Genomic DNA, 21,353 nt, shown 5'->3' on the forward strand with positions numbered 1-21,353 from the left:
TTTCAGTGTCATATATTAAAATACGAAGTAATACACGCGGCACGTTTCCATGGCCTGAGCCGCCCAGATGATCACATTTACCAATTTGTGACCTCACCACCATTAGCAGTGCTCCACGTACATAGCGTGTTCTGGTGTTCACTGCAACAGTACACTCCATCAGATTAACACTTTCCATTAATTTTCAGTCGATCCCAGCTCATGATCACTGCTTCTACGACTACACATGATCGATGCTCATCGATCGATCGATCGATCTTCGCCTATAAATGCATGCCCGACTTGCTCACATTTCCTGCAAGAACAACACACATACAAACACAAGTAAACTTACTTCATCTTGCTAGCTAATTGTAGAGATTGATATAATCACTGTCTCTTCAGATCATTATCCGATAATGGCATCCTCCTCACTACACTGTCACTCGACGACCATCCTGTTCGTGCTCATCTTCTTGGCTTCCTCGTCGTCTCTGCAGGCCAGGATGTTGCCGAGTGATGTTCATGATGATGATAATAATGTTCATGTCAAGGAGCTGAGTGCAGTTTCTTCAAACCCTACTGCTAGCACTACTGTCGATTCGCTAGCACTCATGGCGCCGCAGCCGCCGCCGGCGGCCGCCGGCAAGCCGGAGATGATGCCCGCCGTCGACGGCAAGCGTTGGGGGACGGCCCAGCTGCAGGGCTCGGTGCCCAGCCCGGCCATAGGAAACTGAACTTTTTGGCATATACTGTATCTGAGAATGTATGTCTACGTAAGTACGTAGACACACATATATATTTTTGTGTAGATCAAGAAGAATGTGTAAGGACATATATACATGTAGTTCTTTCTTGCAATATAATAAAAAAATTTATGAGTTTTAAATTTCACAGGGAGAGGAATTAATATACTGGATGTCGAATTCAACAATATCGTGTACTATGTATCACCAAGATCTTTCTTATGCACTCCTGTTGGTAGATGCTAATTACTTAATTTGATCATTATGTTACAGAAAATGTGCATGAGTAGAACTCATGTATGAAGGGATTTTCTATCTCAAAATACGTGCAACTTGTATTCAACCGTCATACATATATATACTTTGTCAAGTGTGGTGGAAAGAGCTAACAGTTCATTGCATACATATAATGAATTAATTTGCACACAGTTGTGTCTTTTTTTTATTTGCTATTATTTATTGATTAATTAATTTAATTATAAATTAAGCCTCCCAATTTTGCTGCAACAAGCCACGTCCAGCTATATAGATAGATGTACAAATACATATCTGAAAGCAACTACATGGCTTGACATATATACAAGTAAAAAATGAAACGAAATATTTATTACATTGGAATGTTTTTATTGTGAGTTTTGGGGCTTAGCGTATCGTGGGATTCTCTCTTTTTTAATTATGGCGTTCAAGTTTTGGGGCGGAAACCGGTCATTGCTTTTATTTAAGTGTATACTCTATCCATTTTACCTGTATTCTCTCTTCTCAACTGATCATAACCTTGCACCATTCAAATTTCCTACCTACCACCGCTTCTCAACTAATCATAACCTTCTCATGTTTAATTCCACCAACTTTTTAATATCCGTGATCAATCCTAAAGATCTTTATATTTTGGGGTGAAACGTAGTAAGTACCAGGGCTTCTTCCACAAAACAGTGTGCCAAATAATTTACCTGTCGACGGCTTGTCTTTCATATTGTCCGTGGAGTCTTTGATTTATACTCCCTCTGTTTTATAATATAAGACTTTCTAGCATTGTCCACATTCATATAGATGTTAATGAATCTAGACATATATATGTGCCTAGATTCATTAACATCTATATGTATGTGGACAATGCTAGAAAGTCTTATATTGTGAAACGGAGTAAGTATTTGTTTAGAATTATTCTTTTGTCTGTTTTTATTCTTTTTATGTGGTGTTTGCAAATCCTCAACAAAGATCTAGAAAGCCTTGTCTATCTTGTAGCGGTTCAATCAGTGCCGATAGTTTTTGGGTTTGGATCGTCAATTTGTTGGTAATATCGTGTTGATATATTTTTGTGCATGTGTTCTGGGGTTGGTCACCATTGTGGATGCGCACTCATCTGCTTACACATATATATCATGTGGCGTTCTAACATTTTGGGTCTATTTGTTCTACTAGCGCAGTCCCAAAATAATTATACTTGTAGGTTGCTTAGCTTATACTCCGTATTAAGCTTTGAGAAGAAAGACTATAATATCCCTTATTAAACGGTGTATAGGTAAGAGTAGAATGGTAGTTGAGGGTAAAATATATAGGAAGGAATTTAGATGAGAAGTGATTAATGGCCGGGACCATTAATACTTTTGTTGTGACAATTATTTTGGAACAAATTCAAATCCTAGAAATACAATTATTATAGGACAGAGGTAGTATTTAATTTGCGGTTTTGCTAAAATACTGTCGCCACATTTTTGGCTTGTTTACAGTCGATCTCTAGATCATATGATCTCCTCTAAGAGTCGTGCTGTGGCAAATTACGGGATATAAACCAAATAATGATGCAAGACGTTAGCAACTATAAAAATATGGTGACAAATTTTTAGGTAAAAATACGTCAAATGAAATATACACAGTAGTTACACCCCACTTACACACCACTTACATATGTAATTAGTATGTAGTATACACATTAGTTACACCCCACTTACATACCACTACGCGGCGCAACTGGCGTGGAGGGTGGCGGCGTGGCCGCGGGTGGCAGCGGGCGGCAGTGTGGACACGGGTGTCAGGCGGTAGCGGGAGGACTTTTGCTGTTCTTTCTTTTTTTTCAAGAATTTGTGATACATTGGGTCTGAGAATTTTTAAAAGTTGTGATTCATTGGATCTGTGCTGTATGTGATTTATGATGTATTTCTTTTAGAATTTGAGATGTTTTTTTTTGAGAATTTGTGATGTGAACCTATGATTTATTGATTTGTGATGATACTTTGATTTTGATTTGGGGATATGATTAGGGATATGCGAGCAACTCGATTTAGAAAAAAGAAACAATGAAAAAAAAATGGTGACCAACCGGGACTGGCGCTGCCACCTTTAGTCTCGGTTGAAGGTTGGTAACACCAACCAGGACTAAAGATGGATTTTTAGTCCCGGTTATTTCACCTGAAACTAAAAATATCCATCTTTAGTCCCGGATTCTTACTCCCGGTTGCAAAACCGGGAGTATATGGGGGGTAACAAACTGGGAGCAAAGACCCTTTCTCCACTAGTGATATGTAATTTAGGGACTTACAATGTAAATACATGCCGACTATTTTTTGGTAAAAAATATGACGCCATAAATATAGCTACTCCCTTTAATTTGTTAGCTCTTGCTTGCCAAAAAACAAAAAAGATGGTAGCTCTTATTTGTAACAGTAAAGGTTGCTAGCATATCTTCTATTTAATATAGTCTACCATTTTTTTTGCGGGGAATATAATCTACCATTTTGGGAGGAAAAAAAATAAAACTGCTGAGTAACGACCCTTAGACGGTACTAGCTCTATTCACAAGTATTTGGAAATATGCAAACACATTACCACCAGACAAAAAGTATATGGACACCTGGACTGGCAATCTAAAATCAGTTTAGGTAAACCCTGATGATGACAAACATATATATGGAGCACGCACGACATGTTAATGAGAATCAGCCATATGGTTAAATTATATTCCGGTCGTACATCGTCGAGTCTGTGCCAGCTAGCTTGTGTGACTTTAGCTTTAGGCCCTGTTTAGCTTGTTGGCACTGCTAGTGACTCGACGTTTGACCACCTGATTCTTTGACTTTCGAAGTTTTTGGCGCAAGACATGTTCGTTAGATGAGTTTTTAACGGCTGTAGCTTTTCTTTAATACGGAGTACCTAGCTTCGCAAATGGTATAGATTTGTGTTCTCTACATCATTTTCTGAATTCTATAGCTATATTCTTAAAAACTTGCTACGTACCAACTAGATGTTTGCATGCTTCTTAAATCATATCCAAAACAAGACCCTAATCTGGTTCTCTATGAGCGATACTCAACAAATCTTGAAGTTTTGGGCTGGGTCTTATAAAGCAAAACAGAGTGATGAATTAATGCAATAAAAATTAAATTTAGAAAAAGTCTTTAATATTTATATCAGTCCCTTCAGAGTATAAAACTTCTCTAGCGAGGAAGCATATACTCGCCCTTTGGAGATTCAGCCGGGCCAGTTCGAGTCCGGGACCCAATCAGAGAGTTATTAACGTAGAGGATTATATAGGTTTGGGCCACACGAATGTGTAACGCCCTACTCCTATGTGTGGACTATGCATGATTGCAGATGAGTTGCAATGAGAAGGAACTTTGCAAGAGTGCTAGCTGCTAGGAATCAGAACCCTCTATCCGCTAGCTTGGATCCTCCTTTTATAGATTAAGGGGTATCCACAGTGTTGTTACACAAGTCTTTGGATGGGGCCCATGCCATCAAACCAGTTGCGTTTGGTCTTGTCGAAGTCATTCGATCCGAACCGGGGGATGTCCTCCCTGTCAACTGATGGAGGGCATGCGCCACTAGTCAACAAGGCGCACATCCCCCAGTCGACCGTGGACCCACCAAGATAACGCCCTGCACAGGCATCCCTACGCTCCTACATACTGGACAAGATGGATGGACGACCCGCGACACATCACAATTAGTGCGGGGGAGTGGATGGCCATCTCCCTCGCCAAGTCAACTTTGCCTCGGTGTGACTGCACCCGCCACTGAATGCCCGGGACAGGGAGCATGCTCTGACCCCTGCCCAGGGCGCAAAAAAGCGCTCGGGCCCCTACCCTGGACCCGAAGACGTCGGGCCCCATCTTCAGGCCGTCACCGTGTATGGGGACACTACCTCCCTACTGGTCTCCGCATTACGAAGATGTAGATATTATACTTCTCTTGAAAATATAGATTTTCTACATTTCTTGAAGATGTAGGCCTTGTATGTTTTTGCTTGTATTAGTTGGGCCCCAATGACCTATGAGAATGGGGACCCTGGTTCCCGTTCCTCTGACATTAGCCCCTAGCCCCGAGGTCGGGCCGGATATCTGCCGAGGCCAGGGATGAGGCTTCTTTCCGAAGCCATCAGGTCGGCGCGTGGGGTGGGGCCCACGTGGTCAGTAAGGAACACGACGGGGCACGTCCCACTGGTCATGTCTTCATCTGGCTATGGTTTCCTAGATATCTTGTAAATCTCATAAAGATGTAGATTTTGTATATCTCTTGAATATATAGACCTTGTATTGTTCTGCTTGTATTACTCATGCCCCGATGACCCGGAAGAATGGGGACCCTGTTTCCATTCCTCTGACACTCCCCAAATTAATACAGAATGAAAAAAAACTACGAAGAGCTCTTAATTAGTTCTAAAAGTTATGTTTTGAATTTAAGATTGGCTAAAGCTTACAAGCCATATCAACAAAACTAACATGCTTGAAAGTTCTGTTAACATGGGGAAGTACTCAGTTGGAATTCATAAATTCAGTAAATCATGAAAATGCACTTTAAAATTTTACAAAAAAATTACCTCACGTAGAGTTGTACAAGCACACTAGTATATATGCATTATTAGCAGTTTAGAAGTCAATATTGAAAATGTAAACTTGAACTCAACTGTAAACTTAAGTTTAAAATTTCAAATTTTGGCTGTGGCTGATAAGCTAATAAGCAGACGATTAGAAGCATAGTAATATTCTGCCAAGCACTCTAGCTTACAGCAGTACACATCATGCATTCTTTGATCAGCATTCTTGTTTCAGAGTAAGAAAAATCTGCGACTAATATATTTGATAATACTTCAAAAAAGAGAGAGCCTAACAATTATCACTGGTACATATGCTTAATTATGTGGCAATTGCAGAGATTGCTAAGACGCACCAAAGCATCCACGCGGCACGCTCTCATCGCTTAAGCCGGCAAAATTCCCTATCAAAATCTTTGGACCAGAACTAAAGAGAGACATGAAAAGGCAAATTGTATATACTAAACACAAGTGCCCCGAATAGTAGAGAAACCAAAAATCTATTAGTAGAACCAATTCAACCTCTCTATATATGGCTAGCTAGCTCTCTTCTGATCAACTGATGAAAAAAAAACTGAAAATTAATTGTTGAGACAGCGATGCTTTAATTTGTGCTCTACTATACACTTTGACTCAACCCAATTTCGATCAATTAATCAAACTTTTCATCGCCACGCCTCACGCAAGCACGATCGATCTTGCTGGCCACCTCCTCCTTCTTCTCACCCTATAAATACATGCCCAAGCTGCTCACATTCTCATCATCGCATACACACACTTAACTTAGACACGCACAATTAAGCACATTAATTCAGACATCCCCATTCTAGCAAGCTTGCAAAGTTTGCAACCTTGATTTTCCATGGCTTCCTCACACGCCATTGTTGCCGCTATCCTTTGCTTGCTTCTGCTGCAATCGTCGGAGTCGCTTGTTCAGGCTGCTAGGATGATGCCTGCAGGTGATCGTCCACAATCTCCTGTTGCTAGAACAAGAAGTGCTACTGATACAGCAGCGTCGTCGTCGACCTCGCAAGATTTGCTCCAAGAATTCATGGCGCCGCCGAGGCCGATCGCCGGCAAGCCGGAGATCATCGCCGTCGTCGACATCGCCAAGCGCCGGCGAGCTATCCAGGTGCAGGGATCGGTGCCGAGCCCGGGCATCGGCCATCACTAGCTGATCGATCATCTTCTTCGCCTTCAGTTCAGCTGCATGAGTAGAGTTCTTGCATATATATACATTAATTACACACATATTTGTCTCAAATATACATATTAAATAGTCGCTATCTAGCTAGCTTAGCTTGCTAGAGGCAGCTTTGATTTACATATGATCAAGGTGGATATGTATGTTTATGGATGGAGATGGATGCAGTTCTTAATTTGTTCTGTTTGTATACTGACTTGATTTGTATCTTGTCCTAAAAAAGAAGATATTTACACAATTATATATTATATCAAACACTTGTATACGATAATGAGTGAATGGATATATATAAATGAATTTTCTGCATGCAAGTCTTGATGTTTGGATGTTTTCCCATTGGTACCATCAAGGGGTCCCTTTGAAAAATGAAATTGAGTGTGTGAAGTAACCAACTGATCGATTAGATTAGCCAAGAAATTAAGGCAACAAAGCACTCCTAATTTAGAATTTAGCAGGGTTACTTAATTGAACTTGCACCAACTTGATAGCCTTGTTGTTACGTCTTGTTGCGTGCATTGCTCATAATTCGTTGTGATCATACATATATAAAACGATCGAGTTCATGAGTTAGCTAGCGATCGCACCAACGTGATGACATGACAAACGACGACGTCCTAGCTGCCGGATCAGCAATCTAATGAACTCACCAAAAACAAGATTGTTTGGCAGTCCAATTTTGGACATATATTGGAGAAGTATATTTATATAGTGTCACATATATTGGTTGCTGCAATCATGTGTGCTAATAAATTTGACTATATATGAATTTGATTATTATTGCCTTTCTCAATCTTGCCCGTTTAGTTCAAGTCATGTGCAATTGCGTGCTGCATGTTGGGAATGAATTGAAGATGCTATAAATTTGGATCACCTGATCATGAAACCAGCTAGCCATCGACTATATGTATATATAGATGGTCTAACTCAAAAATATGTTTGTATTATATTGGTGGTCAATTAATTTAATGTGTCAACTTCTGAAGCAACACGCATGCATGAAATTCACACATATATATATGCAACAAGTGACCTAATTTAAGCACCATCATCATATCGATCCCATGACCAACTTAATTACAGCTATATATAATTCTTGTTAGGCTCATTCCAAAATGAGACATTTTCAATTTATTCAAGTATAAGTTTCCATAATTATAATGACATCTTTTCGGTTTTTATATAACTGATTCACTTCTTTACTGTCTCTCATGATCAACCATTGCATGCTGATGTAATCACACTACATCTACTAGTTAGTTAAGATTGTGAAACAGTTCCAAAAAGATATAATAGCATGCAAAACTAAAGTGATAATATTATTAGCTCAGACAAAACTATGCATACATATATCTGAGTTGCCAGACATATATAATTAAAAAAACATAGAATGGAAATAATAACATTACTCCAGTGAAAAGTAACAATATAGCAGCAGCAGGAGGATGAGGAATGATTAATTAATTTGATGACATATTGTGTGGAATTATTAGAGACAAATTAACCTATAGGATGCTTGGAATCCTTGAGAAGAAACAAATATCATAGGCATGCACATCCTCCTTGGGTGAATCCTATGTGCATCTATGCATGCCATGATCAAAGATCAAATTCAGTCTCACATGCATATATATATCTCTACTATTATAAAAATTGAAGATGTTTTTGTCGGTATTTTGGTACGTCATCGTATTTGAGTCAGTTTCTAAGTTCTTTCACTTTTGGAAATAGAGATCTGTGTATGATGCGGAATTTAAGTTCGTTTGCTTTTGGAAATACAAAAGAAGTCGTATAAGAAATTTCTTTGAAAAAACTTGCATGCTAACTTGAGATGAAAGTTGGACTCCTAATTGAAGCTCATGATTTTCTAAAAAAAATCGAAGTGAATTCCCACAATGAATTTCATCCTAGATAAACCGTATAACAATAATAAGATTAAAATAGCATTCACCGTTGCAACGCACGGGTATTTTTTCTAGTATGAAGATAAAATGCATGATATATATACCCTACTTACCCTTCATATATTAGTTGAATATACAAATAATAAATAGTTCCCTGCTCTCAACTTAATTAGTTAGTTGGTTTTATTACCCCTAACTAGCCAATGATATAAGAAAATTAATGTACAGAATTGAAGCAAATCACCTGTATCAGTCTTGGAATAGCTTCTAGCCAATTATGCGTGGTCAAAAGTGGTATGAAAAATTGATCACTACTTAGTACAAGAGTTCAATTGCCAAGGCGCGTACAAATTAATATGCACGTACCTGAGATATCACTATCTATCAATCATAGTAACCCAAATAACTCGAGCCGTCCAAATTGGCAGCCAATTGCCAGGTTTCAGCTTCACATGCTCTTCACCATATTCTATATAAAGTGCCTTTTTGCATGCATCATCCTCTGCCACATTTAGCTTAATTGGCCGACAATACGCATTAATCTCCATTTTTTCTTAGAACATGTACAATAGCAGGCCATAAGCCAGCTATAAACCCATTTCAAAGAGATAAAAGAGGGAAAAAAAGGGCAGCAGGCTACAGATTTGTAGTCAACTGCACCACGGACTCTAAGGTACATGTGTGTATGACAGGTGAGACTAGATATTAATTATGCAGTATATGTTTATAGGTAACTATTGTATAAATTGGCTATTAAGTTGACTATAGATGATTTGGAGCCAGCAGTTGAATATATTATTAAACTTTCTCTTATTAGATCGATCGGCCATTTAACTAATTCAAGCAACACGGACGAGGGACGAGGGGCCTAGCTAGTGTTTGTTGGGATTTTATTTTATTTTATCTTGTTAGGACGACTAGTGGTACAGATTTCTTTCGTATATATATTTGACCACAATTAACTAGTTACTACTTACTACTTCCTCCGGTCCAAAAACATGTCATTAGAGATATTTCAAGTCAAGGAATAAAAACTTTATGCAAAACTTTAAGCACTAGTATCATGTTAATAGTTTCAGATATCGATCGTCTGAAAATAATCAGATATTGTAGATTCACCTCAAATTTAAAGTGCTTTCGCAGTATTGTAGTTTTGTCATTTTTTTTAATTCTAGCAACAGAAATAAAATTTACATTGTTTTAAAAATACAGACACATGCACTCATACAAATGTATATATTTATCTCTATGAATGTACATACGTACGTGTAAAACCACCTTCGAAGATTGGCCAACATAAGTTATCAGTGGATACATCATCTACTATTAATAGAATAATTAGTCGTACATACGAGAACAAGTGTCTGATTTAGAACTTAAATGATATGTTTCATCATAATGAACCTTACCAATTGAGCTATATATGCTCAATTCAAAAGAAAATATATATTTTGGAGTCCAGTGTCTTTTAACCGGAGGAAGCAATTCTCTTGATAATTTTATTTCTTCTTTTATGTTTTGTTGGGACGTTGCTAACCGTCGGAGGTGGAAATTAATTAGTGTGCTTTTCCTTGGAGAGTCGGCGTGCTTACGTAGCTGATGATTAAAAGGTGTCTTTTCCAAAACCACGCTTGTACTGTTAAACTTTTAGGTTACATATGCTTATGAACCGTAACATGGTTGACACGTGTGCATGGCATCCCAAAGCAAAACCCCCCTTTGTCACACCACAAAAACCAGTGGCCACTAGTATTTTTATTTTGTTCTCAGATCAAACTCCACTAAATGCTGGATAAAAGTTGGCAAGGAATTCATTATTGTTTCAGTTGATGCAATGGGTGCTCTTGATTTTTTTTTTTTCTTGCTAATTTTGTTCTCTGGCTAGCTAGGTCGGTTATGACAACATAACTTTTTGCTTTTCAAATTGAAAACAAATGCAGATAGAATTAACAAATTAAAGCACCAACGGACGATCGTGCTTTCCATGTATAACAAAGAATTGATTTCTATACACACGAGGTCTTACGGTTTTGCTAATCAGAGCGCGCGCCAGATCCACCCCTCCACCCGCTACCTGTCCTTTTCCTTTTTAGCGATTTTTTCTCGGCATTGCTTTTTTTTTTGCACGATTTTTTCCTTTTTCTTTGGCGCGACTTTGTCCTCTTTTTTTTTGCGCGATTTTTTCCCTATTGGCCTCCCTCCCCTCGGTGTATTTTTCATCTTCTTTTATACTTTTTAATTTTTTTAAATTTGAAAGTTTTCAAATCTAAGTTGAAAGTTTTGAAATCTCGAGTTGAAAGTTTTCAAATCTAAGTTGAAAGTTTTCAAATCTCGAGTTGAAAGTTTTTAAAATTTAAGTTCAAAGCTTAAATCTTAAGTCAAAAGTTTTCAAATGTAAATTAAAATTTTTCAATCTATTAGAAAAAAAAATCTCCTAAGAAAATAAAAATTCTTTTCTTAATTACAGTCATTATCCTTAACTAATAGAGTTAGTTACGCTACCGCGTCCTTGGAACCGTGTGTGCTAGTTCTGCTCGCGGCGCGTACGCGCGCGCTAGGAACACCCGACTTTAATACTCCAAATTAGTGTCCAAACATCCGATGTGAAGTTTAGTCCCTGGATCTAAGCTACCCCTAACTTTAGTGCTAGGATATAACCGGTACTGATGGTCTTCAGAAGGCGTCAAAGTCTGGTAGGACTTTTTAGGAGAGAATATCAAGGTATACAGAAGAGTGTCATGCTACCGATGCTACCAACCCTTAAAAATATATTTGAAAGTCATAAAAAATATAAAAAAAATTCTGAGATGTGCAACACCATGGAATGTAGTATCACACAAAAAAAATCAACTCAAAATTCGATGTAAACGTAAATAAAAAAAACAAATATGTTGTTAATAGCGATGTGAACTATTTGCGCACTATTCGCAGCACGAATTTGTCTTTTTTTTTCCTTCACGTTTACAACTTTTGAGTTGATTTTTTTTTTGTGATACTACATTCCATGGTGTTGCACATCTCATAATTTTTTCATATATTTTGTGACTTTTAAATGTATTTTTAAGTGTTGGTAGCACCGGTAGCATGACACTATTTGGTTGCACCTGGTATTCTCCGACTTTTTTGTGCTAGTTCGAAAGCGTTACAGGACCACGAGATATATAGGTTGAGGGGGGGAAATCCTCCATCAATATTGGTAGCTTCAATGTTGAAAAAAAAAATATTGGTAGCTTTGTTAATTTCAACCGGTACAGATAAGAGACAATTTACATGTTTTGTGTAGTAATGGATAGTCCTTACTGGTACTATCATAAATAAAAACGATTATTTAAATTATTGATGTATGAATTCTACTAGAAAAATTACTCTACTTATATGTAGATAAAGATAAAAATCCAAATTAATTCTACTGCGCGTAGAGATTACGGTAAAAATTGTTCCGTATGCATATAGTCAGGCGGATTCCTAGTCAGGCTCTCCTTGGCATGGTGAGCTAACTAGGCCCAATATCCCTTTCATTGGAAGGATGCAATATGGCCCGATCGAGCAATGAAAGCAACCGCTCTGTCCTTCAAAGAGGAACATTGAAGAAGGTTAAGCTTCTTTGCATGAAGGCGTGAGGGAACCAAGGAGATGGGCCGGGAGAAGAATATATAGCTGAGATATATTGAATTTTTTTCATTTTTAAATTTTAATTTTTTAATATTTACAGAAATATTGTACTAGTGAAAATATTTACAGAAGTAGACTCAGGGTGATGTGAGGGATGGACAAGATGAAAAAAAGACTAGAAAAATGCATTTTTGGCAAGGCGAAAATTGCATTTACCCCCTTGTAGCCCTTACAGAGGGCGGCAAGGGACCTCAGTGCAAAATGCGCACATCTTGCCACCCTCCACTTGTGCGGCAGGGTCATTTTTTAAATATTTTGGATGGTATAATATTTTTTAAATATTAAAAACTAAAAATTTAAAAATGAAAAAAATTCGAGATATATTCAGTGAGCTCCGGATGTAGGACAATTTTTATAGGGGGCATTTAACTATTTGGCAAAGTGGCAAATAGTTAAATATCGTCAATCTGGTAATAGAATCAAACTGACTTACTTATGTACACCAAATTTCCACAGTGTAATGCCTCCCGAAGAGATTATCTAGGAAATCAATATATCCTACACAGTTAGAAATAGAAACTTGATATGCATTGAGCCACATTCTCTTAAATAATAGTAACGTTTGGATTGGGAAAATGGAAACTGTTGTTCGGAAATTCTTTCGGAAACTTTTGGAAACATAAATGAATTGGAAATTTTTTTCTCGGAAACGAAAACAAATATCATAAGGTTATTATCCGTCGGAAACTTTTTGGAAACGAATTCAAATTTTTTTTTTCTAGGAATCAGAAACAATATTTCTCATATACAACTATTAGCTTCAGCTTTCTCTACTTTACTGTTTAGAGTTATGCCGTGTATTGAGGTGCTTGATATGGAGACATTATTTTAGTCTAGTACTTTAGATTTTTTTTTCATAATGACTACTTTTTTATTTTTGTTTGACTATGCCGTACTACTTATATTACAGTTATAGATGAATATAGTTCTTTTTTCTTAAGAAAGTAAAGTGTATAACTAGTTGTATTGTTATTAACTGATAAATAATAGAAATACATATTTATTGTTTTATAAAAAAAGTTATTGAGCTATGTCTCTTCGTCGATTTGAGAAGTTCAATTTAAAGACTTTTTATATTTAGATAAATATCCGTTGTCGTATTCACTCTGGTTTCGAATTTGATAATATTCATTTCCGTTTTCATATCCGAGGTTTTTTATTCTGATTCCGATTAAAGAAATGAAAACAGATACATATTTCGAACAGCTTGCTTCCCATCTCCGAGCGCTTGCATATGCTCTTTTCCACACATGGACGGTGTGGACTAAAGTTCACTGGACTTGGAATGCATGAATTTCTTCTAGAGCAACACAGATGCATGAGTTTAAATTTCTGTTGACCTGAATCTTTCTTTATCCAACGGCACTACTCGAAAATTTTCTTATTTAACAGAGAACACGAATGAATCGTCCTGACCACATGAAAGTTTTGGACTTTTGGTCCAATAGAACACTATTATCTACAAATTTCTCCTTACATTTTATACTGATGCGGTGATCCAATTTTTTTAAAAAAAATCTCTAAATTAACATTTTAGCACGTGTAAAAAATATCTAAATTAACATTTGAGCACGAGTAGTAAAAAAAAAATCTGAGATATCCTAATATACGTAAAATTTGAGACATGTAATTTTGTTTTTACAGCATGAGTATAAAACTGAGCTGTATGCAAAATGTGATACCAAAACTTGAAATACGGCCTGATGGTAAAAGAAAAGTTCAAATTTCTACTAAAACGTTTCAAACATTAAAAGGAAAATCTTTGCGGCGAGCCGGCGACTCCTTGCCGCCGCCGCCCTTCAGGAATGCTGATGGGTGATCGATCGCTATGGGGATGGGGTAGCGATGGATCCCCTCCTCCCTCCCTCCCTCCACCCCTTCACATGGTTTCCTTTTTTGGCACCGCATTACTTTTCCATTTTAGTAATTTATACACCTAAAGTTTATACATCTCAAGTTTACACATCTAAAGTTTAGAGACCAAAAGTTTATAAGTCAAAAGTTTATATATCTGATTCAAATTTAAATTTGAATTCAAATATTTTTTTTATATATAGTATTTCTATACATTTAAAGTTTACACACCTAAAGTTTATACGCTTAAAGTTTATAGACCTAAAGTTTATAAGTCAAAAGTTTACATACCCGTTTCAAATTTGAATTTGGATTATATCCGATTCAAATTTGAATTTGAATTCAAATATTTTCTATATATAGTATTTCTATACATCTAAAGTTTATACACCTAAACTTTATAGACTTAAAGTTTATAAGTCAAAAGTTTACATATCCAATTCAAATTTGAATTCAAATATTTTCTATATATAGTATTTCTATGCTTCTAAAAGTTTATACACCTAAAGTTTATAGACCCAAAGTTTATAAGTCAAAAGTTTACATACCCGATTCAAATTTGAATTTGAATTCAAATTTTTTATATATAGTATTTCTATACATAAATTTTTCTAACTTTTTGTTTTTTTAAATAAATTTTGTGTGGTTTACTATAATAGGAAGAGAAGAAGGGGAGGAGGAAGGAGGGAGAAGAGGGAGGAGTATAGGGTAGGGGGGAGGGGGGCCGAACTGATCGCCCATTAGAAGGGCCCGCCGCCCTTGCCCCACTGGCCACCAGCCACGCCACCCCGCTTGCCCGCGCCTCCCCTCCACCGTCCCCGCCGCCTCGCCTAACCCTATCGACGGATCGGCGGCGTGACGGCGTCGCATCTCCCCGCCGCCGTGTTATCTTCCCCTATCCAGAATCGAGTTTTTGAGCACCCACCCTGCTCTGTTCCTCACCGGCGACTGCGACCCCCCGCATCTCCTCTCTTCTCGTCGGCCCTGTCCCCAGATATTGCGGTTCGATTCGTTCCTTTCTTCATCTTTCCTATATTTGTTTGGATGAATTTTATTTTTTTTATACGCGAGTGAATTTTTCAGTTATAATAATAATCCGAATGTCGCTTCTATTTTTGGCATCGATCTAAGAAATAGTTAGGCCTTGTTTAGTTCGCGTAAAAAAAAAATTTTGGGTGTTACATCGGACGTTTGACCGGATGTTGGAAGGGGTTTTCAGACACGAATAAAAAAAACTAATTTCATAACTCGCCTGGAAACCGAGAGATTAAATCTTTTGAGTGTAATTAATCCGTCATTAGCACATATAGGTTACTGTAGCACTTATGGCTAATCATGAACTAATTAGGCTCAAAAGATTCATTTCCATGCAAACGATGTGACGTTTATAGAAAAAAAATTGGGGACTAAACCGGGCCTTAGGTTCTTTTGATATGTGGCAAAAACGAACTTTCTTCGAATCTGTTAATCTTAGAGGGCTGAATTGGGTGTTGAGGAGCCAAAAGAAGGGCATTGGAGGAAAGAGATGGGCTGCAGAAATGAGGAGAAGAAGAACAAGGGTAGCGATGGTGACATCGACGGTTTGGATGATTGTTCTGGACTTCTGGTATGGGAGCTGGTGCCTAGGTGCAGGTTAAGCCTTCAGGACTGATGGTGCAGCAGTGCATCTCGGAGGCTCGGATTATGTTGATGGTGATGCGAGCAAACGTGACATGAAGAATGACATGAAGTTGATGAAGAAGAAAGAGGGAAAAAGCTGCGATTACTGGAATTGATCAGGTACTTAATTATCTCCCAATGAAAATGTAGGCTTGGAGCACACAGAGATGGACTAAGTCGAAGAAGAGAAAATGGAAGCGTGCGGACGGTGAGCCTCTGCTGCAGAAGGATTCGCCGATGATCAAATTATGACAAATAGAAACAAAGGAGAGTTCCGTTAAGATGGAATAGGGCAATCAAGTTAACATGTCTAAGATGGGGGCGGATATTGAGAGAAACGAGAAGAGAAGAAATGAAAACGATGAGTTTAATCCTGACTTATGCCATGGTACACTGACTGGAGGAGATGAGGCTGCTGGTGGTGATAAGAATGGCAAGAAAAAAGAAAAGAAGAGCAAGGAAGGGGACAGTGGAGGGGAAAGTGAAAAATAAATGGCTGCTCGGTCCAAGGACAAGGGTAGACAGGTGAGCTTCGCTGATGCTGTGGAGGTGTTTAGCAATTAGCATCAATGGTGGTGATTGGTGAAGATGAAGAGAATGACAAGAGTGCTGAATCCGAAGTTGTGCATGGACAAAACGTTTTCACCAGAAGAAAATGTGACCCTGATTGAAAGAATTACGCAGAGGTCTCCTCTCTTTTTCTTTCCTCTTGAGTTTAGTACCTGAATACATGAGCAGTGACGAGCACCATATAAAACTAAATGGGAGCTATGCCTCTGACTCACAGTATAAGGGAAAGCTGACTGCTTTTTATTAGTGAACTATTTTTGGAATGACCTATACAAATCAATTTCTTTTCATAAAATGATGCACAAATAAAATGTTTAGAAGCATGAATACCAGTCCTCAAACATATCTTGTATATTCAGGATGACAAATGCTAGGATTATGTTTTGTGAAAGGCTCCTGTATTAAGAACTGTTATTATGACACAATCATGTTGAAAAGAATGTCTTGGATATTGTTGGGACATGAATTTGGAAAGAGTGAGGTCCATACAATAGACACTTGGAGAATATTTTTTGAGGGAAACACTTGGAGAAGATTAAAACCTAAAAACTTGAAATCAGGTGTTGATCACTGCAACTCTTCCTTTTGAAGTGAAATATTTTTTCACCACATGCTTTGGGTTTTTACTTCTAAAAGGCTGTTTTGATTATTGGATAACTTGTTCTGTTTTTCTGTGCATTCTTCCAGAATGGCTTTTCCCTCATAATTCATGCCACTTTGCTGAATTGGTTATTATGCCAGAAATGGTTTGCATTAGCTGCAGGTTGACTCTGTACTGTAGTTTTAAAACTTATATCATCTGTAGCACTTTGTGAGAAGAGGAAATTGGAATGAAGGGTACCTGTAGTTAGGACTACCTAATTTGAAACTTGTATTACCAGGAGTGCAAGTGTGGCAAACATAACTTGTACAAACCTCCAGTAAAGAAGTGTTGGCACAAATCCCATATTGTTTTTTTTTTGGGCCAACCCTGAACTTACTGGAAACTATTTGCAAAAATTTCAAACAATACAGTGGTAAGTATGGAATTGTTTTTTGTACATGATTTTCATTGCCAGTTGCGTGATCTTGTGTTTCAGCAATGCAAATACAGTTCACAGTAAGTTCTGAAGGGTGCACTAATTATATTTTAGGTAAAAGATCTTTGCTATGCAAATGAGATTTGATCCTTGTGTTTTGTATCAAATGCAATATAATTATATAAAAATAAGTTATATTCATGGCTCATAATTTTTTACTGTATTGTGCTTTCAGGGCAATGGACTAAGCACAAGTACCAAAACCTGTTTGACTTGGTGAAGTTGGACTTGCAGGTAAAAGCTTATCAAAATTATGATGCTGGTAATCGTCAGGTATGCTATTTACCCATTTTTGTTTATGTATGTATTGCTAGACAGCTTTGACATTTTTAGAACTATTCATATTAATTCTTTTTAAAAGGATACTCATATTGTATGTTTCACTCTAGCTTTCATATTTCCCACTGCTTGTTATTATCGCTTCCCATTATTCCTTGTTATGAAGTGATCTACTTGCTTTCTGGGACAGTTCAGAGACAACATTGTCTGGGAGGATATTAGTGAGAAATTGACAACCCGAAATCGCAAGAATTGCTGCATTAAGTGGTTAGTACTAAGCTACATCCAAGCTTCCTACTGTGTTCTAAAAACATAAGTACATTCCAATAATTTATTTATGTTTTCTTCTCCCAGTTGATTTCAGACAGAAGTGCAGTGATCGTATCATTATCCATGTATTTCGTCGGATTTGTCCATACAATAATAATACTTACAGTGTCCTCAAAATGGGAAAAGTACATGCATTTTGGTTATTTTAGGTGATAAAAGTTGATAGGCTCGGTCTCCGTACCATAGTAATCTATACCTATTTAAAAAATATGTAAGTATTCCGTATTTCTTTTTTCGCCCTCTTTTTCTTTTTTTCGGTCATTTTTTCCTCTTTTTTTTTGCCATCCACTTTTTTCTTGCTGTTTTTTCGCTATTCGGCGCGCCCTTTTTGGTCATTTTTCTCTTTTTTTTCATCCGCTTTTTTGCCGATATTTTTAAGTCGCTGTTTTTTTTCACGCGTTTTTTCGGTTTTTTTCTCCGCTATATTTTTGCATGGTTTTTTCGTCCTTTTTTTTTCTTTCATCCGCTTTTTCGCTATTTTTTTACGTCATATTTTTTGGCACGTGGTAAGAATTCAGTTTTTTTTATCCACTTGGTTTTTTTTCCTGTCATCGGGATTTAATCTTCAACAGCCGTCCAGGCCAAATCCTAGCGTCGCTGCCACGTTAATCTGCCTCCCCATTCGTTTCCTTCTTCAATTTGTTTGCAAAAATTGATTCTGCACTACTTGGTCATCATTTTCTCCTTCATTTTCTATTATTATTTGGTTTTACTTCACCGGATTTAATCTCCATTTTAACAATCGCCGTTTTTGTCCCATGTTATACGGAATAAAACCGGGAAGAGAAGATCGAGTGGATAAAAACCCTCAACCATTAATTTTGGTGATGGGAGGATTGAGAAAGATTCGACCGGATTTGATGGGAGGATCAGCTCCTGCATCGTAGGCACTTCAGACGGCTGTTAGTTGTGCGAGCTGGACCTACAGCTCCACTTATAGGTTTAGCTGCTTAAAAGGAAGAAAGTAATGGGTTTTTAGTCGAAAACCATCGAAAACCAAGGAAGTAGTGTAATGTATAGCGATAAAAACGGTTTTACCCGTTGCTTCGCACGGGCATTATTTCTAGTATGAGAAATAAACAACTATGGTTCTATAATACATGATTATATTTTTCCTATTTTCTTGGACCCTTTTGTAATATTCATAATCTTTTCGATTCTGTTGCTCCAACTCATGTTCTCTACTGTCATTGGATTCATTGCCTATATGGCTGTCTGGCCTACCATCGCCGTTCCTGCCTGCTGGTCTACTGTTATGCACATCAGATTGATTGGCCAACTCAACAACAACAGTGTTGCCCACAGGAAAAATCTTTAACAGAACTTTAATTAATCCAATCGCATGCTTTGTACAGCTAAAGTTTGCATACATCTTCTGCTTCTATATGAATATGCTATCAATATATTCTGCACTTTCAGATACTTCGGATTAGCATCACCTCGGGTTCAGAAAGGACTCTGGGCAGATACTAATGACTATCGATTTCGTAGAAGCGTAAGTTGTACAGATTTTACCAATTTTATTGTTCTTTTCAAAATTTAATGGCATGTCATTTATTCATGGGAGTTCTAAAATATTACTTGTTTCAGTTTCAATAATTGACAGATTGGTACAGAGCATATCCCAGATTGGCTGTATGGTGAGCAAAATGGATAGATGGTATTGCCTGTCTAATAATTAGTACATCTTTGTTCACTGCAAAATGCAAATTTTAGTTTTTCTGTTTTAATAATTGACACTTTTTTGCATACATCTTTCTTGATTTGATAACATACCATTCTTGATTCTGTTTTGGGCTTGCCTGAGGGCTAAAGTTTCAAACCCACTTAAATATATTGTTCTGTACACCCTTTTTCCCCTTCAATAATTGAAATTGTAGATCAATTTCCGGTACTGCAAATGTATGAAGTTCATTTATCTGCACGCTTTGTCCTTGTACTATGGGGATGCACTAGCTTGTTACCTGAAACTAGTCACCAAAAAATTGATTTATTATAGGTAGATTATTACATGACTATAAAAGCCAGTATATATGCTTTACTAATTTTTTTAAAAAATATATAATTGACGAAGGCATATCATCTTTACAATCTTAATTCTTTTCGTAATGCATGTGGCTATGTATCAATTTTTTTAAACAATTTCTGTAGCAACCTGCTTTTAATAAGCAACATGGTAAAAGTTAAAAGAATAAATGTCGGTGTAGTGTTAGCATGGGTATATTAGGGCATGTAAAAAGCTAGAGTCAGATATGAGCTATACGTTATTTAGAGATTAGCATCCTACAACAGTTAGAGACAATATGGTCTCTAATCATTAATATATCAAAATACTTTTTCTTACTTTTCTTTTCTTTCTTTAACCATCATGCAACAAAATTTGCTCTAATAAATGCTAAGAGTCGACTCTGAGCTGTTGTCATGCATAACAACCATACTTCTTTCTCTTTCTTCTATGTCATCAAATTTACTTGTATGGCAATAGAGAGAATCCACTAATAAACATCGTTGTACATGCCCCCCTTACTAGTACTAATGATTTTACAATATCTGATCGGTGATCACTTAAGAAGTCAGCTTCAAACCTAAGAGAATGCACTTTGTACTGACGAGGTACTCTATTCTCTTCTCTCTCTTTTTTGTGAGTTTTTCTATTTTATTGTGTGTGCATTACATTTTACTTGCATAAGATTATATATACTTTATTATAGTTTACCGACTTAGATTTGAACTTTGAGCCCACTGTCCGTTTTTATTATGGATTCGCCACCGTCCAGTGCACTACTACAGATTCGATCAGTTTTTGCAAACGGGCCATAACGATTTTCGCATGCGGTTGGGCCAGCCGCATGCACGAAATCGTCTGCAAAGATGGCGATTTAAAGATAAAAAATCATGAAAAAAATAAAATTCCAAAAATAAAAAAAACGAAAAAAAAACCTAGCGCCGCCGCCGCCCAAGTTCATCGTAGCCATCGCCACCGCTACCGTCGTCGCCGTCGCTGTTGCTAGCCGCCGGTACAACCGCCCTGCCCAGATCCACTCCAGCCACGGCCGCCTGAGACCGCCACCGCCACCGCCGCCATCCTCCGTGCCAGATCCGCCGCCCACCGTCGTCGTCGCTGTGGGGAGCCGGATCCATCACGCCCGAGCTCGCCGCCGCCGCCCGCCGCCTTTGTCGTGCCCGAGGTCGTCGTCATCGTCGCCGCGCCCGAGCTGGATCCGCCACGCCGCCATCGGATCCGCCGCACCTGAGCTCGCCGCCGCCGTC

General features: G+C 37.7%; 1 protein-coding gene and 1 pseudogene across 1 annotated transcript; both read left to right on the plus strand.

The window, feature by feature from the left end:
• Positions 1-303: 303 nt before the first annotated feature.
• Positions 304-945, plus strand: LOC127775069 (uncharacterized). The gene has a single exon (XM_052301383.1). It carries the CDS (start codon positions 399-401, stop codon positions 714-716), a length of 318 nt encoding a protein of 105 aa, XP_052157343.1. The 5' UTR covers positions 304-398; the 3' UTR covers positions 717-945.
• Positions 946-15,012: 14,067 nt separating this feature from the next.
• On the plus strand, positions 15,013-19,298 carry LOC127773432 (uncharacterized; annotated as a pseudogene).
• The last annotated feature ends 2,055 nt before the right edge of the window (positions 19,299-21,353 follow it).

Source organism: Oryza glaberrima, chromosome 5, assembly GCF_000147395.1.
Source record: "Oryza glaberrima chromosome 5, OglaRS2, whole genome shotgun sequence".
In the NCBI taxonomy this organism is placed as follows: Eukaryota; Viridiplantae; Streptophyta; class Magnoliopsida; order Poales; family Poaceae; genus Oryza; species Oryza glaberrima.

Coding starts and splice junctions, on each gene's coding strand:
- LOC127775069 (XM_052301383.1), top strand. CDS start 399: ATGGCATCCTCCTCACTACACTGTCACTCGACGACCATCCTGTTCGTG.